The 19,817-nt window shown below is 47.0% G+C and overlaps 2 protein-coding genes across 6 annotated transcripts in view; both read left to right on the top strand.

Annotated features, from left to right (window-relative positions):
- KMT2D (lysine methyltransferase 2D) overlaps positions 1-4,514 on the top strand; it is a 39,206-nt gene extending 34,692 nt beyond the window's left edge. Inside the window, exons 52-55 of the mRNA XM_038577526.1 lie at positions 620-905; positions 1,144-1,217; positions 1,344-1,452; positions 1,605-4,514. Coding sequence (XP_038433454.1) covers positions 620-905; positions 1,144-1,217; positions 1,344-1,452; positions 1,605-1,697 — 562 coding nt within the window. The 3' untranslated portion in view covers positions 1,698-4,514. The remainder of the gene's footprint in view (positions 1-619; positions 906-1,143; positions 1,218-1,343; positions 1,453-1,604) is intronic.
- A 137-nt stretch (positions 4,515-4,651) lies between these two features.
- On the top strand, positions 4,652-18,867 carry PRKAG1 (protein kinase AMP-activated non-catalytic subunit gamma 1). 5 transcript variants are annotated; one of them, XM_038577541.1, is made up of 12 exons: positions 4,676-4,785; positions 9,651-9,699; positions 15,697-15,806; positions 16,008-16,089; positions 16,187-16,245; positions 16,385-16,430; positions 16,537-16,591; positions 16,867-16,993; positions 17,294-17,459; positions 17,617-17,654; positions 17,880-18,026; positions 18,167-18,867. In XM_038577541.1, the coding sequence occupies exons 1-12, from the start codon at positions 4,777-4,779 to the stop codon at positions 18,269-18,271; spliced, it is 993 nt and encodes a 330-aa protein (XP_038433469.1). In that variant the 5' UTR covers positions 4,676-4,776; the 3' UTR covers positions 18,272-18,867. The 5 variants fall into 5 exon arrangements, with proteins under 5 accessions (XP_038433470.1, XP_038433471.1, XP_038433469.1 ...); XM_038577539.1 differs by having other exon boundaries at positions 4,696-4,785; positions 15,654-15,806; XM_038577540.1 differs by lacking the exon at positions 4,676-4,785 and adding an exon at positions 5,291-5,445.
- The last annotated feature ends 950 nt before the right edge of the window (positions 18,868-19,817 follow it).

The following is a 19,817-nucleotide window of genomic DNA, read 5'->3' as shown; positions in this document are numbered from 1 at the left end:
ACCACTGCTCTGGGACGGGCAGGATTTTGGCTGGTGCCCTAGGGTGGTGAAAAGGCATCGTGCCAGGCAGCAGTCATTCCCCTGCACTGAGCCCAACGTTATATGTCAGAGAAGGGGACAGTCTGAAGAAAGGAAAGGATACCACCTTTCGGCTATGAATTCAGAGCCACTTTTAATTCAAATCCAGCCCAGTGTGGTAGACACGGCCCCCAATTTCAGGGCTTCTGGTATGTGCAGGAGGTAGAAATCAGATGTTTGAGCAAATCATGAGCTTAAATGCCAGGCCTGGGCTGCTTGGGGAAGACCCCCAGAAGAGTGTGGCCTTGTGTAATGCTCGGTAGGAGGGTGGTATAAGGCAGGGAGATGGGAGAGTGGGCTCAGTGTACGGGAATTGGTGCCCCCTCATCTCCCATCCTGGCTCTCTGTGCCACTCAGGGTGTTGGAAGGGTCCCCACAATCAGTGGCTGTCTCATCAAAGCCAAGACCCACATGCCTCCACTCCCATTTCCAAGATAGCACATGCCCCTAACTGGCATGTTGCACATCCCAGGGAGGAGGCGGGTGGTGTGTGCCTGGTCTGAGGGAGAGCTGTCTTGTCATGGCCTGTGTCACCTCCCAGGCCTCACACCCTGAACAGCACCAGCATGTCCAAGGCATATCAGAGCACCTTCACAGGCGAGACCAACACCCCATACAGTAAGCAGTTTGTGCACTCCAAGTCATCACAGTACCGGCGCCTGCGCACTGAGTGGAAGAACAACGTGTACCTGGCTCGCTCCCGTATCCAGGGCCTGGGGCTCTATGCCGCCAAGGACCTAGAAAAGCACACAATGGTCATCGAATATATTGGCACCATCATTCGCAATGAGGTGGCCAACCGGCGGGAGAAAATCTATGAGGAGCAGGTAAGGGCTGGCAGAGGGGCTGTCTTGGCTCGTGGTCCGTGCTCCTTCGAGGACCAAGGGGCAGAATGGGATCAGGGGAGCAGGTGGAAAGCTGTGGGAGGGGAGGGGAGAGATGGGATAAAGGCAGAATAAGAAATGAAGACAAGCCCATGGCCCGAGTCCGCTACGGGATCCCCCCCACCAGCACTGCTGCCATGCCCTGATACCCTTCCCACTTCTGCTACTTCTTCCCTTCTAGAATCGCGGCATCTACATGTTCCGAATAAACAACGAACATGTAATTGATGCTACGTTGACCGGAGGCCCTGCCAGGTGAGAGAGGAATGAGAAAGGAGGAATTCAGGGGTCGCTGGGGGTGACGTTCGGGGTGGGCCAAGAAGGAACCAAAACCATCCCGACTCAGTTGCCTGGCATCCTCAATTCTGGCCCGCTGCTTAGGTACATTAACCATTCCTGTGCCCCTAACTGTGTGGCGGAAGTTGTGACATTTGACAAGGAGGATAAAATCATCATCATCTCCAGCCGGCGAATCCCCAAAGGAGAGGAGGTGAGGAAGTGTCCTATGTGGGTGACAAAGCAGCCCCCTCTTTGCTATTCCCCAGAGCCAAGTTCCAAGGCCACTGCCGTCAGAGGAGATCTCTGGCCTCCCCCCACTCCCTCTGTGGGGCTGGCATCGATTCTACCCTCTTCTCTTTCCAGCTGACCTATGACTATCAGTTTGACTTTGAGGACGATCAGCACAAGATTCCCTGCCACTGTGGAGCCTGGAACTGTCGGAAATGGATGAACTAAGAAGCTTAGAGGCTACCAGGCAGGGGAGTCCCCCCACCCCCAACCTCTTCCCTGAAAGGGATGAGGGGGAAGAGAGGTAGCAGCCAGAGCCAGGACCCAGGGCTGGGGCTGCCGGCTGACCGGAGCCCCTGGAGCAGGAGGCTGGGGCAGAGGGCCCTAGGCCAAGCCCACCCTGGGCACCAGGGACAACCCTCTTCCCCGCCACCGGCCCCCAGGCTGGCATATCTGCCCCCAGCTCCAGGAGGGGCCAGACAGAAGCAGCCATTGGGCATCTCAGGTTTGAGGGGGATATGGGCCGGGAACTACCCAGAAGCAACTGGGAGGCAGCAGGGAGGGGGGAGGAGGATGTGTGGCCGGGCCTCACAAGCCCTGCTGCTCCCACCGACCTCTCCGGCCCAACTCAAGGCTGCAAAGAGACTTGACTAAGCTTGACAATCCCAAAGGCCGGGTCCCACACCTGGCCCTGCCTGCCGGGTCCTGCCCCCACCCTCACTCCCATCCCTTCCCTCTCAATCTGTCTCTGTCTCCCTCTTTTCCTCTGTGTTTCTGTCTCTCTATGGGTTGTGTTTCCTTGTTTCCACTCTGACAAATGCAACATGAACGGGAAAGAGGCGCCCAGCTGCCCAGGAGGGCAAGCCAGGCAAGCCGGGCAAGGAGACCCCGCACCCACACCTACCTCATTTAAGTGTTGGATTTTTTGCTGTTTTGAAATGTGAGACCCTCTCCAAGCCCCCTACTGCCCCGACCCTCTCTTCCGCCTCACTGCCCTCTTCTGAGTGGGTGGAAGGGGGGTAGGAAGAGGAAGAAAAACAACAACAAAAAATCCATCTTTGTTTTTAATTATGGGCATGGGATGGTGGTTGAGGCTAATGATGATGAAGATTGGGGATAACTGGCCCCTAGTTGCTCTAGAACTTCCTTCTCCATCTGGACATGGGGGCAGGAGGGGTGTGCTAAACCTAGGACCAGGATATCTCCCTCCTGTTTTCCCAACCCCATCATGAGCCCATTTGCCCTCCAGCCCCTGGATGGGGTGGGTGGGTGGTAGGGTGAGGGCTATCCCTGAGTGGCATGCCCATACCCAGTGAGGCAGGGTGTGGCCCGGAGCTCCCACTTTCCCTCAGTCACCAAACTGCTGCTGGTCTGGTGGGAAGGGGTGGTGATGTGGGGGTGGGGAGCTTAGTGTCAGCGCGGGGAGGGTGGGGGGTATTTATCTATTTATACATGGGATTGTACATAGTCTTGTGGGGAATGGGGGAGCCGGCTGGAGGTGAGAACCCTCCCCTCTCCCCCCACCCCCGGGGAGAGCAAATGTAAAACTACTAATTTTTGTGCTTTATATATTCTATATAAATATATCTATTTTCTTTTTACAAAACCAGTTTATAAATGGTAGGGGGGTGTGGGGCGGACACATGGAGCTCCCCTTGTGGGGGGGCCCCCTCCATTACCCAACCTACCGCCCTTTTCCTCACCCCCTCCTCCCCACCCCCTGGCTATGACTGCTGTAAGGTGGGGGTATAGAGGCTGGGCAATTCTCACCCCCGTTGTATAGTTGGACTATGTTATAACGCACAAAAGTGAGCTGGCCCCAGGGGGAGCCAGAGGGTGATGGGTTCCCTGCCTCCCTTTCCTTCCCCTTTCTGCCCAAGCTTGTGCTGCAGTTGAACCTCTTCCTGGGGGGGTAGGGGTAGGTCGGGGGTGGGTGAGGCCCCAGACCCCTCTCTAGTAGGGAGCGTGGGGATGAAGATGAAGCTTATATGCAGTTCTCTCCTAGGGGCTGTGGGCAAAGGGCATTTTGTAATTAATATTTTCAAGAATCAAATGTCTGGAGTGTAGGGGTGGGCTTGGTGGCGGTGGATGGGCGGGCCTGCTGGAGGGGGAGCAAGGTCGCTGTTGTGATTTTAGGTTTTTTGTTTTGTTTTGTTTTTGAATTTGGGGGGTTGCGGATTGATGGGGGTAGGGAGATTTTTTTTTTAAGCTGCATTCTGCACTGTTTCAAGCTGCAAATGTTTAAGAGAATAACACCCCCCCACCCCCACAGAAACCGCTGTCATTAAATCAGACAGTGGGAGACTGGGCTGCTGTCCCCCAAAGCCATTGGATATTCCTTTTCCAAGAGCAAAAGGTCTAGGCTACAGGGAGGGGGAGATTGGCTCCTGTGAGCCAGGCTCTGGTTGGGGCTTGGGCCCTGGGATTGGGAAAAGGGGATGGGGCAGACTTTGTAAGCATATGCTAGGTATCCGATAGTCCTGTAGAATTTAGTGAAGAAACCTTATACAGTTTTTAATTTTTATATAAACTAACTCAGACCCAAGCTACAAGGTTGGAATTTTGGTTGTTGGTTTTTTTTTTTTTTTTTTAAAGTACCCCGCCTGTATAATTGCATCTGAATTCCCTCCTCCTCCCCGCCCGCCCCCCTCCCCCCGTGTTTGTATTTTGGGTTGGTTTACACTTGCACATATTCAATTTTCAGTTTTTCCCTTTTACAGTCTTCTCCCCTCACCTCCAGGACCCTCCCCCCTTTTTAAAAAATAAATCGCTGACAAGTGTGAATCCCGTGAAGACTTTATTTTGTGTTGTGTGTATCCTGTACAGCAAGGTTGGTCCTTCGTAACAACGGATGAAATGATTCCCTTTTTTAAAGCGCCCTCTCTCCCTCCACCCCCAGCGCCCTGTCCTTGGCATGTTTTGTATCGGCGATCATTCTGAACTGTACATAATTTATGTTGCAAGAGGCAAAGGGCAAGTTTTGGATTTTGCTTCTTCCAAGTTTGTTTTTAAACGACAAATAAAAAAAGAACATTTTAAATACAAGCGGCTCCGTCCAGTCACCCTCGCCGTCGGCGGATGTGTAAGGTCCGAGGGGACCCGGGGAGGGCGGTTACTCACGCCAGGCCTGGCCGGAAGAGCGAAGTCCCCGCCTTCCGCCCTTGGCCGGCGTGTGCGTGACGTAGGCGGAAGTGGTGTCGCGGTACCGGATGCGGGGCGGGGCCTGCGCTCCCCCCACCCCCCGCCCCTCCCGCGCGGCTCCCAGAGAGCTTCCTAAAGCGAGCGAACCCTGTCAGCGCCTCTTGAAATGGAGACGGTGAGGAGCGCGGGAGGGCGGCGGGGGGCGCTGTGGAGCCCGAGACCCCCCGTTAGGGGCCTGGAGGCTGGGCGGGGGCCGGCGCTGCTGCCCAGTGAAGGGGAAGCCGGCGTCTGTCCCATCCCGTGACGCTGCCCCTCCGCGCCTTCGCCGGGCGCATCTCCGAGGGCTGGGCCGCGCGGTGCCTGCCTCGCGTCCGCGGCCCCCCCGGCCCGAGCCGGCGGGGACTCCTTCCTCTCCGATGGCAACCCGAGCACAGCCTGGCGGCCTCGGGCCTCCTTTCCCCTCAGCACCGCAGGCCTTCAGAGGTTTGGCAGAGAGAGCGGGGTCGTGACCCGGCTTTCCCGGGGGGCTTCCGAGGGGCTCCGGCGGACACGACCCCACTGGCCCCGGGTGGCCTGTGAGCCCCGCAGCGCCGTGGCTGGCAGGCGGGAGAGGAGGAGGACTTCGATACTGCTTCAAGGTGTCGAGCCAAGTCACCCCGCCTTAATAAGACCGCAAAGTGGGCTTTCCCCGGAGGAAGGACTCTTTCCGCGCTAGAGGCCGCGGAGTCCTGGGCAAGTTTAGGTTATGCCCTGCCCTGCGATCTTGAGTCCTCCTTGGCCAGCAGGCCTTGACCGATTGCGGCACGTCCCGGTCAGCCTCCCAGAGATGCTGCAGGTAGCCTGCTACAATGTTTGGATCCCCCCTCACTCTCAGGAGCCCTTTGCAAGCACGCTGGAACCCTATATCCTCTGTCCGGCAGAGTGACTCCTCCGCGTCTTGGTTTTTAATCATGTTACTGGCAGGCTCCTCTTTCTCTGGGCCAGTCTCATGCCCGTAGCAATTCCTTTACCACACCCTTTCTCTGCCTGCAGAGCAGTCATGTCCCTCAACTTATAAAGGAGAAAACAGACGGAAGTGGCAAAGTGACTTGCAGCTGGTCACCCAGGCAAGGGGGTCAGCTCTCACAGACGAAGAGAATTTTGAACAAGAATAAAAGGTCTGGGGCACCAGGCTGGCTCAGTCAGTAGAGCGTGTGACTCTTGATCTCAGGGTCGCAAGTTCTGACCCCATACTGGGCATAGAGCCTACTTAAAAATAATCATAATGATGATAAGTGAAAAATAAAAGGTCTGATCCTGTTAAATTCAAAATAACATTATCAATTCATATTTTACTTACTCATAAAATGTATGAGTAAGGTTTACAAAACACTTTCAAATAGGTTTCTCTCATTTAGCACTCATGCTTTATGTATTAGGTTCTTGGGATAGAAATTGTTTTATTTTTTCTTTAAGATTTTATTTATTCATGAGAGACAGAGAGAGAAAGAGGAGACACAGGCAGAGGGAGAAGCAGGCTCCATGCAGGAAGCCCGATGTGGGACTCGACCCCAGGACTCTGGGATCACGCCCTGAGCCAAAGGCAGACGCTCAAACACTGAGCCACCCACGTGTCCCTAGAAATTGCTTTAAAAAAAGAAGAAAAGTCTTGCTTTGAAAATGCTCAGCCTGTCTGGAGTGGGGGTGAGGGCATGGCAATGACAGCTGTTACCGAAGGTAGACTGTAATAAATGCTATCATCAAGATGCAGACACGGGACTGTGGAAGCATAGGGGAGGGAGAAATTGTTATGAACCCAGGAAAGGGCATTGCAGGTTGAGAGAACAGTGTAAGCACAGGCATAGAAATTGGGGTGTGTAGAGACTAATTGGGGGTGGGCCAGTGGCGTGATGTCGCTGGAGCTTTGGATTTTGTTTGCAGTGAGAGAAAAGACTGGAAAAGTAGGCTGAGGTCAGGTTGAAGGTATTGCATACCACACTAAGTTTGAGCTTTGTTTTGTAATAAAGGGAGCCACAGAGGCTCCATATGCCAGGCAGCGAGTGTGCTTTACGAATGTTCTTAACAGCTCCTGCAAATGGGTGGAACTACTTCAGAAAGTAGTGGGCTCCTAGTTGTTGGAGATAACTTTTACAAACCTGAGATGCTTAAAAACTTGGAGACAACATGAAAGATGAAAAAGGAGATAGATTTAGGGCAGGAAGACCCAATTTAGAGAATGTTGTAGAAGTGACAGGTCAAAGCCTAAATTAAAACTATGAAAGTGGAGGATCCCTGGGTGGCTCAGCGGTTTAGCGCCTGCCTTTGGCCCAGAGCGCGATCCTGGACTCCCGGGATGGAGTCCAGCGTCAGGCTCCCGGCACGGAGCCTGCTTCTCCCTTTGCCTGTGTCTCTGCGTCTCTCTCTCTCTCTCTCTCTCTCATAAATAAATAAATAAATCTTAAAAAAAAAAACTATGAAAGTGGAAAGGAGAGACATGGATTTGAGACATTTCTAACATATCAGCTTAGTTAACAGATGTTAAAGACAAATTTAGGTTATGCCCTGCCCTGCGATTCCAAGCAGACATATTGGCATAGCTCATTCTTGGAGGCACCTCTAAGGAGAACAATGCAAAAAACAGATGGGAACCCGAGTAAGACTAATAGGATGAAAGGACAGATGCTGTTTTGTATTGAAGCATCTGAAGAGTCTTCGTGACATCTGTGGTTGTCCAGCAAACAATTAGAAATGTGGACCAGTGGGCGCCTGGATGGCACAGTCAGTTAAGCATCCAGCTTGACTCGATTACAGCTCAGGTCATAAACTCAGGGTTGTGAGATCGAGCCCTACGTCCACTCTGTGCTCGGTGCCAAGTCTGCTTGAGTTTTTCTCTCCCTCTCCCCCAAGTGTGCTTGTGCTCTCTCTCAAATAAATAAATAAATCTTTAAAAAAATATGGATCACGAGTTCAGATGAAACTGTGAATCCATGTTTCAGGTCTAGTCTGTGTCTCTATAATAATATTTTGTACTCATGCATTACAGTGGTACTTTCTCAGGTTTCCTATGTTATTAAAAGCAGGGAGAAGTGAACATAATTATCCTCCTGTGTGGAAAAATAGGCAGAAAGGTAAAGTCATATTCAGTTGTGCCTGACTCTTGTGTAGGTTTCTGTATCTTTAGCTGTACATCACTTTTCTCTCTGTAACTTAAACCTAGGTCTCTCTGTTCACAGGAGTGTTCATTGTTGTCATTATCATTTTGAGAGTTAAAAAACAAAACAGGGCAGCCCCCGTGGCCCAGCGGTTTAGCGCCGCCTTCAGCCCGGGGTGTGATCCTGGAGACCTGGGATTGAGTTCCACATCGGGCTCCCTGCATGGAGCCTGGTTCTCCCTCTGCCTGTGTCTCTGCCTCTCTCCCTATCTCCCTCTCTCCCTCTCTCTCTCTGTCTCTCTGTCTCTCATGAATAAGTAAAGAAAATCTTTAAAAAAAATAAAAACAATTGAGATTTATGTGCAGAACCCCATGCTAGAAGGTATGGGTGATAGAAAGAAATATAAAATAGTTCTAGTCTTTCAGGAATTTAAAACCTGTTTGGATAGATAATGAACAAAAAAAACTGTAGCACAGTGCTCTATGTAAGTATTACATGTCAGGTACAAATAAACAGCTACACAAGTAGCTGTTTCCATGTCTTTGTATAGATCTTTGTGAGACTGTGTTATCCCCATGTGTGTATCTTTACCACTGAATAGCCCTCTCTATCCCACTTATAAGTGATGAGGCTGTTGTTCCAATAGCTCTGCCAAAATGCCAGGCCAAGCTGATAGTCTTATGCAGCCCAGAGAGAAGAGAGGGAGATTATTCCCCTTCTCTCCTACCACTGCCCTGGCCCATTAGGGGAGGGAAATTTAGAGCTGTCCTGCCAACTTGACCCTGTTTACCACCATCCTACCAGGTTCAAGCCAAGGCCTTTAACTTCATGTTACACCATAGTAGCTATGTAGGTGATGTATGACTTTAACTTAGTTTTGGTATGTTACCCAGAACAAAGGAGGCCAAAACTGTTGATTCCAGTGGATTAAAATTATTGCCCCTCCTGGATTCCTAGATAACAATGAAATTTCCAAGTGTTCCCACTTGAGGGAGCCCAGTGATAGTTCTGAAAGTGTCTCTGTATTCAGAGCACTCAAATGTCAGACTGTTATGGTCAAAGAAACTTGGAAAACTAGGAGCCTTTGACTTATAAGGATGCTAAGAGGAGTCAGGTTCCCAGTTTCAAAACACTTACTGTCCTCACCCACCCCTCAGTCATTCAAGCTTTAACTCTGTGACAGTCAGCTGCTGGGATCCTCCCCAGATATCGTCCTGTCTCTGTCTTTCTCTCTTTTTTTAGAGAGAGAAAGTGTGTGTGCGTGCATGAAGGTGGGGTGGTGAGGGAGGGAATCTTAAGCAGGTTCTATGCCCAGCACAGAGCCTGATGTAGGGCTCAGTCTCATGACTCTGAGATCATGACCTGAGCTGAAATCAGGAGTCGGATGGTTAACCCACTGAGCTACCCAGGCACCCCTAATATGGTCCTCTCTTAAAGGGGTATGTCTTTGATTCTAGTGTCGACAAGTAGGTTTAGTATTTGGGGGAAAACAGTATTGCCTCTCTGGCTTCCATGTTTTTATAAAGTAGATCTGTGAGAACCTTGTGGGTTCTCAGGTTTTCTAGTCTCAGCTTTTAAGATCTAATGTTTTATTAGGCAGTGTAATATATAAGGACATAGGCTTTGGAACCACACAGATATGTGTTCAAACTCCTGTTCTACCCCTTACCCGCCATGTGACCTTGGGCAGGCTGTTTAATATTTCTTGAACTTCGGTTTCCTAATCTGTGAAAATAAGGCTAATAATAGTGTTTACCTCAGGGTTCTTATGATTAAATGAGATACTATTTTAAGAGGGCCTTATGGTACTTTAAATGAAGTCATTAGTCCACCAGCCCTTCTGTTCATGCTAGGCTAAAATGGATGGAGCATAGGATAGGCTGAATCTTTGTTCCTCTTGTCTCTCCAGGTCACTTCTTCAGATAGCTCCTCAGCTCTGGAAAATGAGCATCCTCAAGGTAAGTTTACTGAAGAAAGGAAACCTGCTCTAAAAGCAATAGTCCAATCCTAACTTGTCCTCAGCAATGCTTTTGAATCTCTCTCAGATTTTTCTCAGGATGCCCCTGGGAAAATTCAAAACTGGGCCAGATAATGTGTCAAACCATAAACAGGAATAATAATTTGGCAGGATCATCCAGGAATAAGTCTTGGGCAGGGTGGGAGTGATTAATACATTCAGTTACCAAACCATTTAAGGGAAATTTTTGAGGAAAAACTTCCATAGGCAACTCTGGGCTGGCTAACCATGTATTAAGGTGCCTGGTATTTTCTGATTATCCCAGAAACAGTGCCACTAGGATTTTATCATCCAGTGAGCTCACTAAAGCCACTGAGTATACACAAGAAACGATAGAAAGGCCTTGAAAGCCCTTAAAAGTAATCTAGAAATAGAGGTACTAAACCCTAAAATCCAGGGCACAGAAGAAGGCAATTGTAGCACCTGCCCAAATAACTGGTTAGAAAGGAATGGTCCAACCCTAGACTATCTAGAAAGAAGCAGAACTTACAGACACCACCTTTAAAGGATTTTACCAGGAAAACTCCTGCGTCTTCTCAGGACATATTTATGGCATTAGGAGTACACACTTTCTTAGAGAATTGAAATATGGGCTGAGATCTTAGGACATATTATCAAGGGTCTCTGAGTTCTCCAAAACAATTTTTAAATGTTCTGTTTTCACTTTGTTGGTATCCTAAAAAGTTAATATAGTCATATTTGAATTATCTGGGTGATATTCATAATTGAGTACTGCCACATGATATCAGTGCCTATTTTATGTTTCTGAGTACATTTGTAGTAGCTCCAAGGCAAGGGTCAGAAACTCTAATTATGAACCAAGCAGTGCTGTAAGCTGCATAGTACTATAGATTTCATCACATCTAAAAGGAGATAGCCACTATCCAAGTCTTGTTAATTGTCTCTCTTCAGAAATTCCAGCCTAGTTTGGTCAGATCTGATTTTGAAAGAAATTGAGAATTTGGATTTTTGCGTAAATTTCCAGATTTTTACAACTGGGGAACTGGTTTAAATTATTTTTAAAATACTGAGAAAGCCAAATCAAAGATGTTTATAATTCTGTGGCCTAAAATGATAGTATTTAACTATCAGCGTTGCATGTCTTAAATTGGCATCCAACAGCATGTTCTCTTGGGAACTCCTTAGCCTAGCCACCTTGGGCAAGGCAGGGGAGTTCCCAGATCAGGGACACTTGGAACACTGGAATCCCACAGAGGCCAGCAGCACCAGGCCACAAGAGCTTTCCCTTGAAAAACAATAGTGGGCTTTAGTTAAAGATGATGGATTGAATATATGCATCTACTTTTGTTTCTTCACAAAAAAAAAAAAAAAAAAAAAAAAAAACACTAAACACACCAAAAGAATTTTTTTAAAAGGTACAAACCCAGCAGAATAGAGAGAATAAGAGAGCAGACAATAGCAATTAGAAGCTGGAAAATGGACCCAAGAGTGGTAAATCACTTAGTAGATCCGAGAAAACTGAATTACAAGCTAGCAGTGAGGAAAGCCAAAAGAAGCACTGAAGATCTAAGAAGCAGTTGGATTCAGAGACTCCTACTCCACTGAGTGCAGCTAGGAAACTCCCCCTCCCAACTTTGGCAGACTGGAGGTCTGGAGAGGGGCTCAGGCTCAGTTGAGGGCTGAAGTACTATACTAAACATGGGAGCATGAAGTGAACTACACTGGATGCCAAGATCCCAGTCCTTTCCCCCAGTCTAATTTCCAGAATGCTGACAGAAAGACTTCACCCTCCAACCGCAAAATTGAATAAATAATCCTCTCCAGAATCCCCTTGAAGGGAAAGCCCTAAAAATATAAGTATTGAATGTTCCCCATCTGAACATCTCACAGTAACCATGACTCACATATAAACCTGGGCTGCCAATCAGCTTTAAAGACTGCACTCTTAGAATATGGTTTGAATATTCCTTTAAGCCAAGGATTACCAGACATCTAAAGAGAACCTCTAAAAGAAAAAGGGCAGCCTGGGTGGCTCAGTGGTTTAGCACCGCCTTCCGCCCAGGGCCTGGTCCTGGAGATCCCGGATCGAGTCCCACGTTGGGCTCCCTGCATGGGGCCTGCTTCTCGCTCTGCCTGTGTCTCTGCCTCTCTCTCTCTCTCTCTCTCTTTCTCTCTCTCTCTCTTCTCTCAGGAATAAATAAGTAAAATCTTTTAAAAAATAAATAAATAAATAAAATTTTAAAAAGTGATCCAAATTGCTCCCTCTCAAAAGAAACAAAGAGGGGGAAAAAAGCAACAGAAGGGAAAAATCAAAGCATAAAGAAGAAAACTTTAGAAATTAACATTAAGGGGTGCCTGGGTGGCTCAGTCAGTTAAGCATCTGCCTTTGACTCCAGTCAGGATTTCTGGGTCCCTGGATCGAGCCCCACATTGGGCTCCTTGCTCTCCAGGGGAATCTGCCTCTCCCTCTTACTCTCCCTCTGTGGTTGCCCTCTCTCTCTCTGTGTCTCTCAGATGAATATATTGTTTAAAAAATCTGTTTTAAAAAATTTAAAAATCTTTAAAGAATTAACATTAATATATACTCAGATAAAGAACCTATTTCCACTGTGCAACAAATACAGGATGTCATGTTTTTTTTTTAAGATTTTATTTATTTATTCATGAGAGACACAGAGAGTAGAGAGAGAGAGAGAGAGACAGGCAGAGGGAGAAGCAGGCTCCATGCAAGGAGCCCAACATGGGACTCGATCCCGGGTCTCCAAAATCACGCCCTGGGCTGAAGGCGGCGCTAAACCACTGTGCCACCTGGGCTGCCCACAGGATGTCATGTTTTTTTAAAGGAATTTTCAGAAAACAAAGAGGAACTCTGGGACATTAAAAAAGCATAGCAAAAATTTTAAACTAAGTAGAAAGTTTGGAAAATTAAGTTGAGGAAGACTCTGAAAAAGTAGAATTAAAAATCAAAGAAGTAGGGTGCCTGGGTGCCTAGTCGGTTAAGCATTCAACTCTTGATTTCAGCTCAGGTCAGGATCTCAGGTCATGAGATGGAGCCCCACACCGGGCTCTGCATTAGGTATGAAGCCTACTTAAGATTCTCTCTTCCTCTTCCTCTGCCCCTGCTGCCCCTTCAAAAAGAAAAGGGGGGTGGTGGTGCCTGACTGGCTCAGTTGGTGGACTGTGTGATTCTTGATCTTAGGGGTTATGGACTTAAGCCCCATGTTGAGTGTAGAGATTGTTAAAAAAATAAAATCTTCTTAGAAACCCACAAAATCAAAGAAGTGAAGAAAGAAAAAGAAGCATAACTAGGAGAGATATGATATTTTAACAATAATAACAACAAATACAACTCACCAAACAAAACAAAAACAACCTTAAAGGGTCAGTCTAGAAAGTCTGGTACCTAAATAATAGGAATTACAGAAAGAGAAAAAGAACAAACCAGAGGGAAGGAAATGATCAAGGAAATAATTCAAAAACATTTCCTGGAACTAAAGGACATTAGTTTTCATATTGAAAAGACTTATTGAGGGGCACCTGGGTGGCTTAGTGGTTGAACCTCTGCCTTTGGCTCAGGTCATGATCCTCAGGTTCTGGGATTGAGTCCCACATCAGGCTCCCCGGAGGGAAGTCTGCAACTCCCTCTGCCTATGTTCCTGCCTTTCTCTCTGTGTCTCTCATGAATAAATGAATAAAATCTTAAAAAAAGAAAGAAGAAAGAAAAGAAAAGAAAAGAAAAGGAAAAGAAAAGAAAAAAAAAGAAGAAAGAAAGAAAGAAAGAAAGAAAGAAAGAAAGAAAGAAAGAAAGAAAGAAGAAAGAAGGAAGGAAGGAAGGAAGGAAGGAAGGAAGGAAGGAAGGAAAAGAAAAAAAGAAAAAAGAAAAGAGAAGAAAGAAGAAAAGACTTACTGAGTATTTAGCACAGTGGATGAAAGCAGAACCCAAAGCACAATCATCATAAATTTCAAAGCACTGGAAATGAAGAGAAGATCCTAAGTTTCCAAAGAGAAAAAAAAAAAAAAGTTGCATAAAAAGAATCAGAATTATGGGGCATCTGGCTGGCTCAGTTGGTTAATAAGCGTGTGCCTTCCATGCAGGTCATGATCTCAGAGTCCTACTCAGTGGAGGAGTCTGCCTGTCCCTCTTACTCCCCCTCTGTGGTTGCCTTCTTTCTTTCTCCTCCCCACCTCTCTCAAATAAATAAAATCTTAAAAAATAAAAAAAGAATCAGAATTACCTTGGACTCTCAACACACCAGAAACTAAGAGGTGATGGGGCAGTGCCCTCAACATTCTGCAGGAAAATAAATTCAAACCTAGAATTCTATATCCAGCCAAATTCTACATCAAAGATGAGGGTAAAATAAAGATATCTGCCAGCTGCAAGTCTCAAAAAATTTACCTCCCATGCGTTTCTCAAGAAGCTACAGGAAGATCTATACAATCAAAACAAGGAAGTAATCACAGAAGAAGAAGGAGAAGGAAGGAAGGAAGGAAGGAAGGAAGGAAGGAAGGAAGGAAGGAAGGAAGGAAGGAAGGAAGGAAGGAAGGAAAGGGAAGAGAAGGAAGGAAGGGAGGGAGGGAGGGAGGGAAAGAGAAGAGAAGAGAAAAGAAGAAAAGAAAAAAGAAAAGAAAAGAGTACAGGAAACAGGAGTAGGAGTGACAATACAAGAGAGACATCAAAGGGACCTCCGGAGGGTGAAGAAGGAAGATCTCAGGAGGACAGCTGTGCACACCAGCAAACCAGCCTACATTTGAGCAGGTCAGAAGACTACCAAAAGACTTCTTTGGATGGTTTAAATTGATAGACTATCTAAGTGCTTCTGAATTTCTTGAAAGGAGATTTAAATAACTGGTGAAGAGTTTGGGATTGAATTAGTTATAAAAACAAAAAAGACAGTTATTAACTCCAGGGAATAATAATCAGAGGTCCCATCTCAGGGGAGGGTTAGTACAATAGGTACCAGGGACTGCAGTTTTTCTTATCAAAATTTGTAGAACTGGTTGACTTTTATTTTTTAATTAAAAAAATTTTTTTTCTGCTTGACTTTTTAAATTATATACCTGTATAACTGGCAAAAAATTAAAAATTAAAAACAACTGGCATAGAATTTAAGATCATGAACTTTGGAAGCAGGTCTGTGTTTAAGTCTTTCTTGTCACTTACTAATGGTGTGACCTTGAGCAGTTTATTTATCTACTTCCTGTTTTCTCATCTGAAAAATGAGGACAATATTTGCTTTAAAGATTTGTTGTAAGGATTAAATTAAATGATGTGATATTTTTAAAGTCCACATAGCATAGTATATAGCACATTCAGGTTATTATTTTCTGGGTTGGTTGCTTCTCCAAATTAGAGCAAGCAATTAAAATCAGAGGATAGAAAGGTAAACACAGCCAGGTTCTTCCATTTGTCTAGAGTAGGTGGGATGATTTCTGATTCAGAGGGTCATCCCAAGATGGACTCTCAGGGTGTTAGGGCCAGGTTAATTGAGCACTGGGCTCCAACTGAGTGGTGATCTGAAATGGCCCATTTTGGACCATGACTTTTTCATCTGCAGATCTTAGAAGAGCTTTAAGAAGCTTACTTGAATTTTAAGAAGCTTAATTATCTTAATTGAGAAAAGAGAACAAGTGAAAATGTGCTTAAATCTATGAAAAGGAAATTTGAGTTAAAGATGAGAAAAAACTTTTAGATTAGAACAGGATAATGAAAGATATTAATAGGTTTTTCTCTTTTAGTAGCTATCTTTTGCCTAAAGGAGCCAGTAGATAGAGTCCTATCTGGATATGGAGGTTGGATGAAATAGTTTCTGAGGGGCTTATCTAGATTTTCTGGGAATAATAGGAACAAATCAGAAAAGGGGCCTTACAAAAAATCAGGTTCTAAATATTTGAACAACTACACTTTTATTTTCTGCCTCTTTTGATTGTGAGTCGTTGCATGGAAGGAAGCTTCTAACTATCCCACCCTGTGCAGAGACCCCAGAATCCAACAATAGTGTGTATACTTCCTTCATGAAGTCTCATCGCTGCTATGACCTGATTCCCACAAGCTCCAAATTGGTTGTATTTGATACTTCCCTGCAGGTGGGTGAAATCCTCTTCTCCCATCCCCCCTTCCTAGGAGCCTCTGGTTCAAAAACTCTCATCCTATCTCATCCCAAGGGTAATATCATTGTCCTCATATGGGTTTAGTCTCATGTTTTCCCCAACATACCCAGCCCCTCTTCTTTTAAAGTCTTGCACCCTGTGAATTTTCCTTTGTGATGATTACTCTTTTGGCTACAGGTGAAGAAAGCGTTCTTTGCTTTGGTGACTAATGGTGTACGAGCTGCCCCTTTGTGGGATAGTAAGAAGCAAAGTTTTGTGGGTAGGCAAAAGTTTCTGGAACACAGTATTACTGGCATCACGTGTGGGCAGGGAGAGAAGCTTTGAGCAGTGCTGAGGGATCTTGTCTTGGCTTCTAGGCATGCTGACCATCACCGATTTCATCAATATCCTGCATCGTTATTATAAATCAGCCTTGGTAAGACACCGTAGCCCAACGACCAAAACTACTTTGCCCATCCAAAGTCCCTCATTCTTAGTTCCTTTCTTCTAAGCAGACTGTGAGGGGTTAATGAAGCAGAGAGATGAAGGCTCAAGTTCTGTGCTTCTGCTTCCAGGTACAGATCTATGAGCTGGAAGAACACAAAATAGAAACTTGGAGAGGTATGTAGACAATGGGGAGCGGGTCATAAAAGGAAAAAGAAACGGAGAGTTTCCTAGGAAATGGTTTTCCATAGCGGTATTTTGTGAACCTCCCTTTTCCCTTCAGAGGTGTACCTACAAGACTCCTTCAAACCACTTGTCTGCATTTCTCCTAATGCCAGGTGAGTTCCAGCTGCCCGTTCATCCAGAAGGGGGAGAGCCTTGGCACCAGCACAGCTAAAGTCCAAATACCCAGAGATCCAGGGGCAGAAGAGAGACAAGGCTCTCCTTCCAAACACACACACGCGCACTCTGACACACTCTGTAGGTGTGGTTTGAACACTGCTCCCTTCTCCCAACCACCAGTTTTCCCTACTTATAGGTACATTCCAAGAAGCTCTTTAACCAGCTCAGGCTCAGCACTGTGGGACTTATCATTATCCCCACCTTCCCACAGCTTGTTTGATGCTGTCTCTTCATTAATTCGAAACAAGATCCACAGGCTGCCAGTTATTGACCCGGAATCGGGCAACACCTTGTACATCCTCACCCACAAGCGCATCCTCAAGTTCCTCAAATTGTTTGTAAGTGTCCTCAGCCTGGTTTTTACTACTACTTCTTTTTTTTTTTTTTTAAAGAGAAACAGAGAGCAGGGGTATGAGGGGCAGATGAAAGGGAGAGAGAAAATCTTAAGCATGCTCCACACCCAGCGCAGAGCCTGATGCAGGGCTCAATCTCATGACCTGGGCTGAAATCAAGAGTTGGATGCAACTGGCTGAGCCACCCAGGCGCCGCTAGTTTTTACTTCTTATATACTGGGTTGGAGGGGTGTCCAAGGATGATGCGGGGGGTATTGAAGATCAAGCTGATGGTTCTCTCCTCAGATCACTGAGTTCCCCAAGCCAGAGTTCATGTCTAAGTCTCTGGAAGAATTACAGATTGGCACCTATGCCAACATTGCTATGGTCCGTACCACCACTCCTGTCTACGTGGCTCTGGGCATCTTTGTACAACACCGAGTCTCAGCACTACCAGTAGTAGACGAGAAAGGTGAGAGATTGCACAGAAAGAGAGGGAGGGCTCCAGGGAAGCCAGGGTGGTTCTGGGAAAATCTGCTGTCCCTCAGCTCAGCCTGGAGGGCGATGCTACAGGCAAGGGGAGCCTCTGATGCCAGACCCTCCTTGCTGAGCTGCCTCTGCCCCCCTAGGGCGCGTGGTGGACATCTACTCCAAGTTTGATGTTATCGTGAGTGATTGCGGAGGGCCTGGGAGGGAGGGAAAGGGGCGGGCTGTTGAATGTGGAGAGGGAGAAGAGAGTCTCTTCTAATTGGAAAAGGAATTGAACGAGTTGGGTGTGGCTTGTGGGCATGGCTAACAACTGCCCTAAATCCCTCTGGTGCAACTGGGTGGGCTCAGGGTTTGGGGGCTGGCTCCTTTGCTTCCCTGCAAGCACCTTCCTCTCTCTCCCCAGAATCTGGCAGCAGAAAAGACCTACAACAACCTAGATGTGTCTGTGACCAAAGCCCTGCAACATAGATCACATTACTTTGAGGGTGTCCTTAAGTGCTACCTGCATGAGACTCTGGAGACCATCATCAACAGGCTGGTGGAAGCAGAGGTAGGGAGGCCAGTGACCCAGAAGGAGCTAGGGAGAGCAGCTTTGAGTGTGGGATTTGGCACGGAGGGTGGGGGTTGAAGGACTCCTCCTAACTGAGGGCGTCACTAAACATCCCTTTTCTCCCTTGTTGCTCCACACAGGTTCACCGACTTGTAGTGGTAGATGAGAATGATGTGGTCAAGGGGATTGTATCACTGTCTGACATCCTGCAGGCCCTGGTGCTCACAGGAGGAGAGAAGCTCTGAGCTGGGGAAGGGGTCAGGCAGCACAAGGGGATATGCCCCCACTCATTGCCTGACCAAAGTTCTAGGAATCACAGATGAACCCTTGAGAAAATTGTGACTCTGTTCCCCGCTTGGGAGCTGGGGAGGGTGTGGGGGGAGGAAGGAGAATGGATTTTTAGCAGTCCTTATCCTCACACATACAGCCTAGCCCAGCCTAGCCCCTGCCATCTTAGACGTAGCCCCCTTTCTGGGTGAATGATGGGCCGTGTGCCCCTCAGGCAAATTCTGATCTCTAAGAGATCCCCAGACCTCACCCAGCCTTTGCCTCTATCTCTGCCCCTGACTCCACCCTAAGATAACAGCACAACAAAACTCTTCCTAAAGATATTTTTATTCATCCTGTTTCATGCTGTACGGAGGAGGCTGAGTCCATTTAGTGACATTTCTTCCCATAATGGGAGTGGGGAGGATTGTGGGGAGGAGGGCCTTTGGATTCTTGTGCTGTGTGCATATGAAGGCAGATGGGGGTTAGGTGGAGGAGGAGGGCAGAGTGATTAGCTGAGGTTATTGCTTTTCATGGCAAACCTAATTAAAATGACAGGAACCTCTTCATGGTATTGCAGTGTTTGATTCTTGTAGTTGACAGACACTATTGCTCCAACCGTCCTACTTCCTATGGCTTCTTCAACTCACTACTAACAACAACAGGAATAGTGGCACATACATTTACCCACACATATATGTAAAACTGTGTCAGGCACCATTCCCGGTGCTTTATGCATATTAATTAGTTCTCAGAACCATAGTAGATATGATTCCAGTTTTACAGATTAAAAAACAAAACAAAACTAAGGGACAGAGAGGCTAAGTAACCAGCCCAACATCACACAGCTAGTAAAATGTAGAGCTAGGATTTGTGCCCAGAGTCTGGCCCCAGACTCCTGCTCTTTACCACTAACACTAGACTTACTGCCTTTCCATTTCTCCATTCATGACTGTTTCCTACCCTGTTCCCTGCTGTTCTCTTTATTACTCACTTTCCCCTCTGCCTGAACCGTAGCTGGGACCCCAGGAGAATCTCCTAACAGCATTAGGTCTCCAGAGAATAGAGAGACTGAGGGTCTCCTTTAGGCAGAGAGACATGCTACGGCCATCAGCTTTTCTTCATCAGGGAAGGTTTGACTCTGAATTTTGCTGAGCCGGCACTGTCTTTGAACCTACAAAATGGCTCACCATTCTTCCAAGGTGAGAATGAGCTGGGGGCTGAGGAAACAGACTCTACCTGTGCTGAAACCAAATAAGCCAAAACAGGTCAACACCAAACACCATAAGGACCGCTAGACTGTCGGGCCTGAGCCAAATTTTGGGTACCATTTCACCACTGACTTGCAGGTTTAATATCATTTCCTGTCCAAGACCAGAAGCAATGTCAGAGTACCTCCTTGCCCCTCCCCACACTATACCAAGTACTCTGGTGAACCCTGCCCTACCATACCGGTTCCTCCAAAGTAGGCTTCCTCATGGCGCATGGAGAAACATTTCAAGGCAGCTGTCAGGGCTGCCATCC

The sequence above is a fragment of the Canis lupus genome, chromosome 27 (genome assembly GCF_011100685.1).
Source record: "Canis lupus familiaris isolate Mischka breed German Shepherd chromosome 27, alternate assembly UU_Cfam_GSD_1.0, whole genome shotgun sequence".
Taxonomy (NCBI): domain Eukaryota; kingdom Metazoa; phylum Chordata; class Mammalia; order Carnivora; family Canidae; genus Canis; species Canis lupus.
This window is presented reverse-complemented; position numbering and strand designations above follow the sequence as displayed.

Bases quoted from the DNA above. Each gene is read 5' to 3' on its own strand.
- PRKAG1 (XM_038577540.1), top strand. From the start codon at position 5,356: ATGCCCTGCCCTGCGATCTTGAGTCCTCCTTGGCCAGCAGGCCTTGAC. The intron at 16,090-16,186 runs GTAGGCAAAAGT...CTTGGCTTCTAG, and splicing joins TAAGAAGCAAAGTTTTGTGG to GCATGCTGACCATCACCGAT. The intron at 16,246-16,384 runs GTAAGACACCGT...TTCTGCTTCCAG, and splicing joins GTTATTATAAATCAGCCTTG to GTACAGATCTATGAGCTGGA.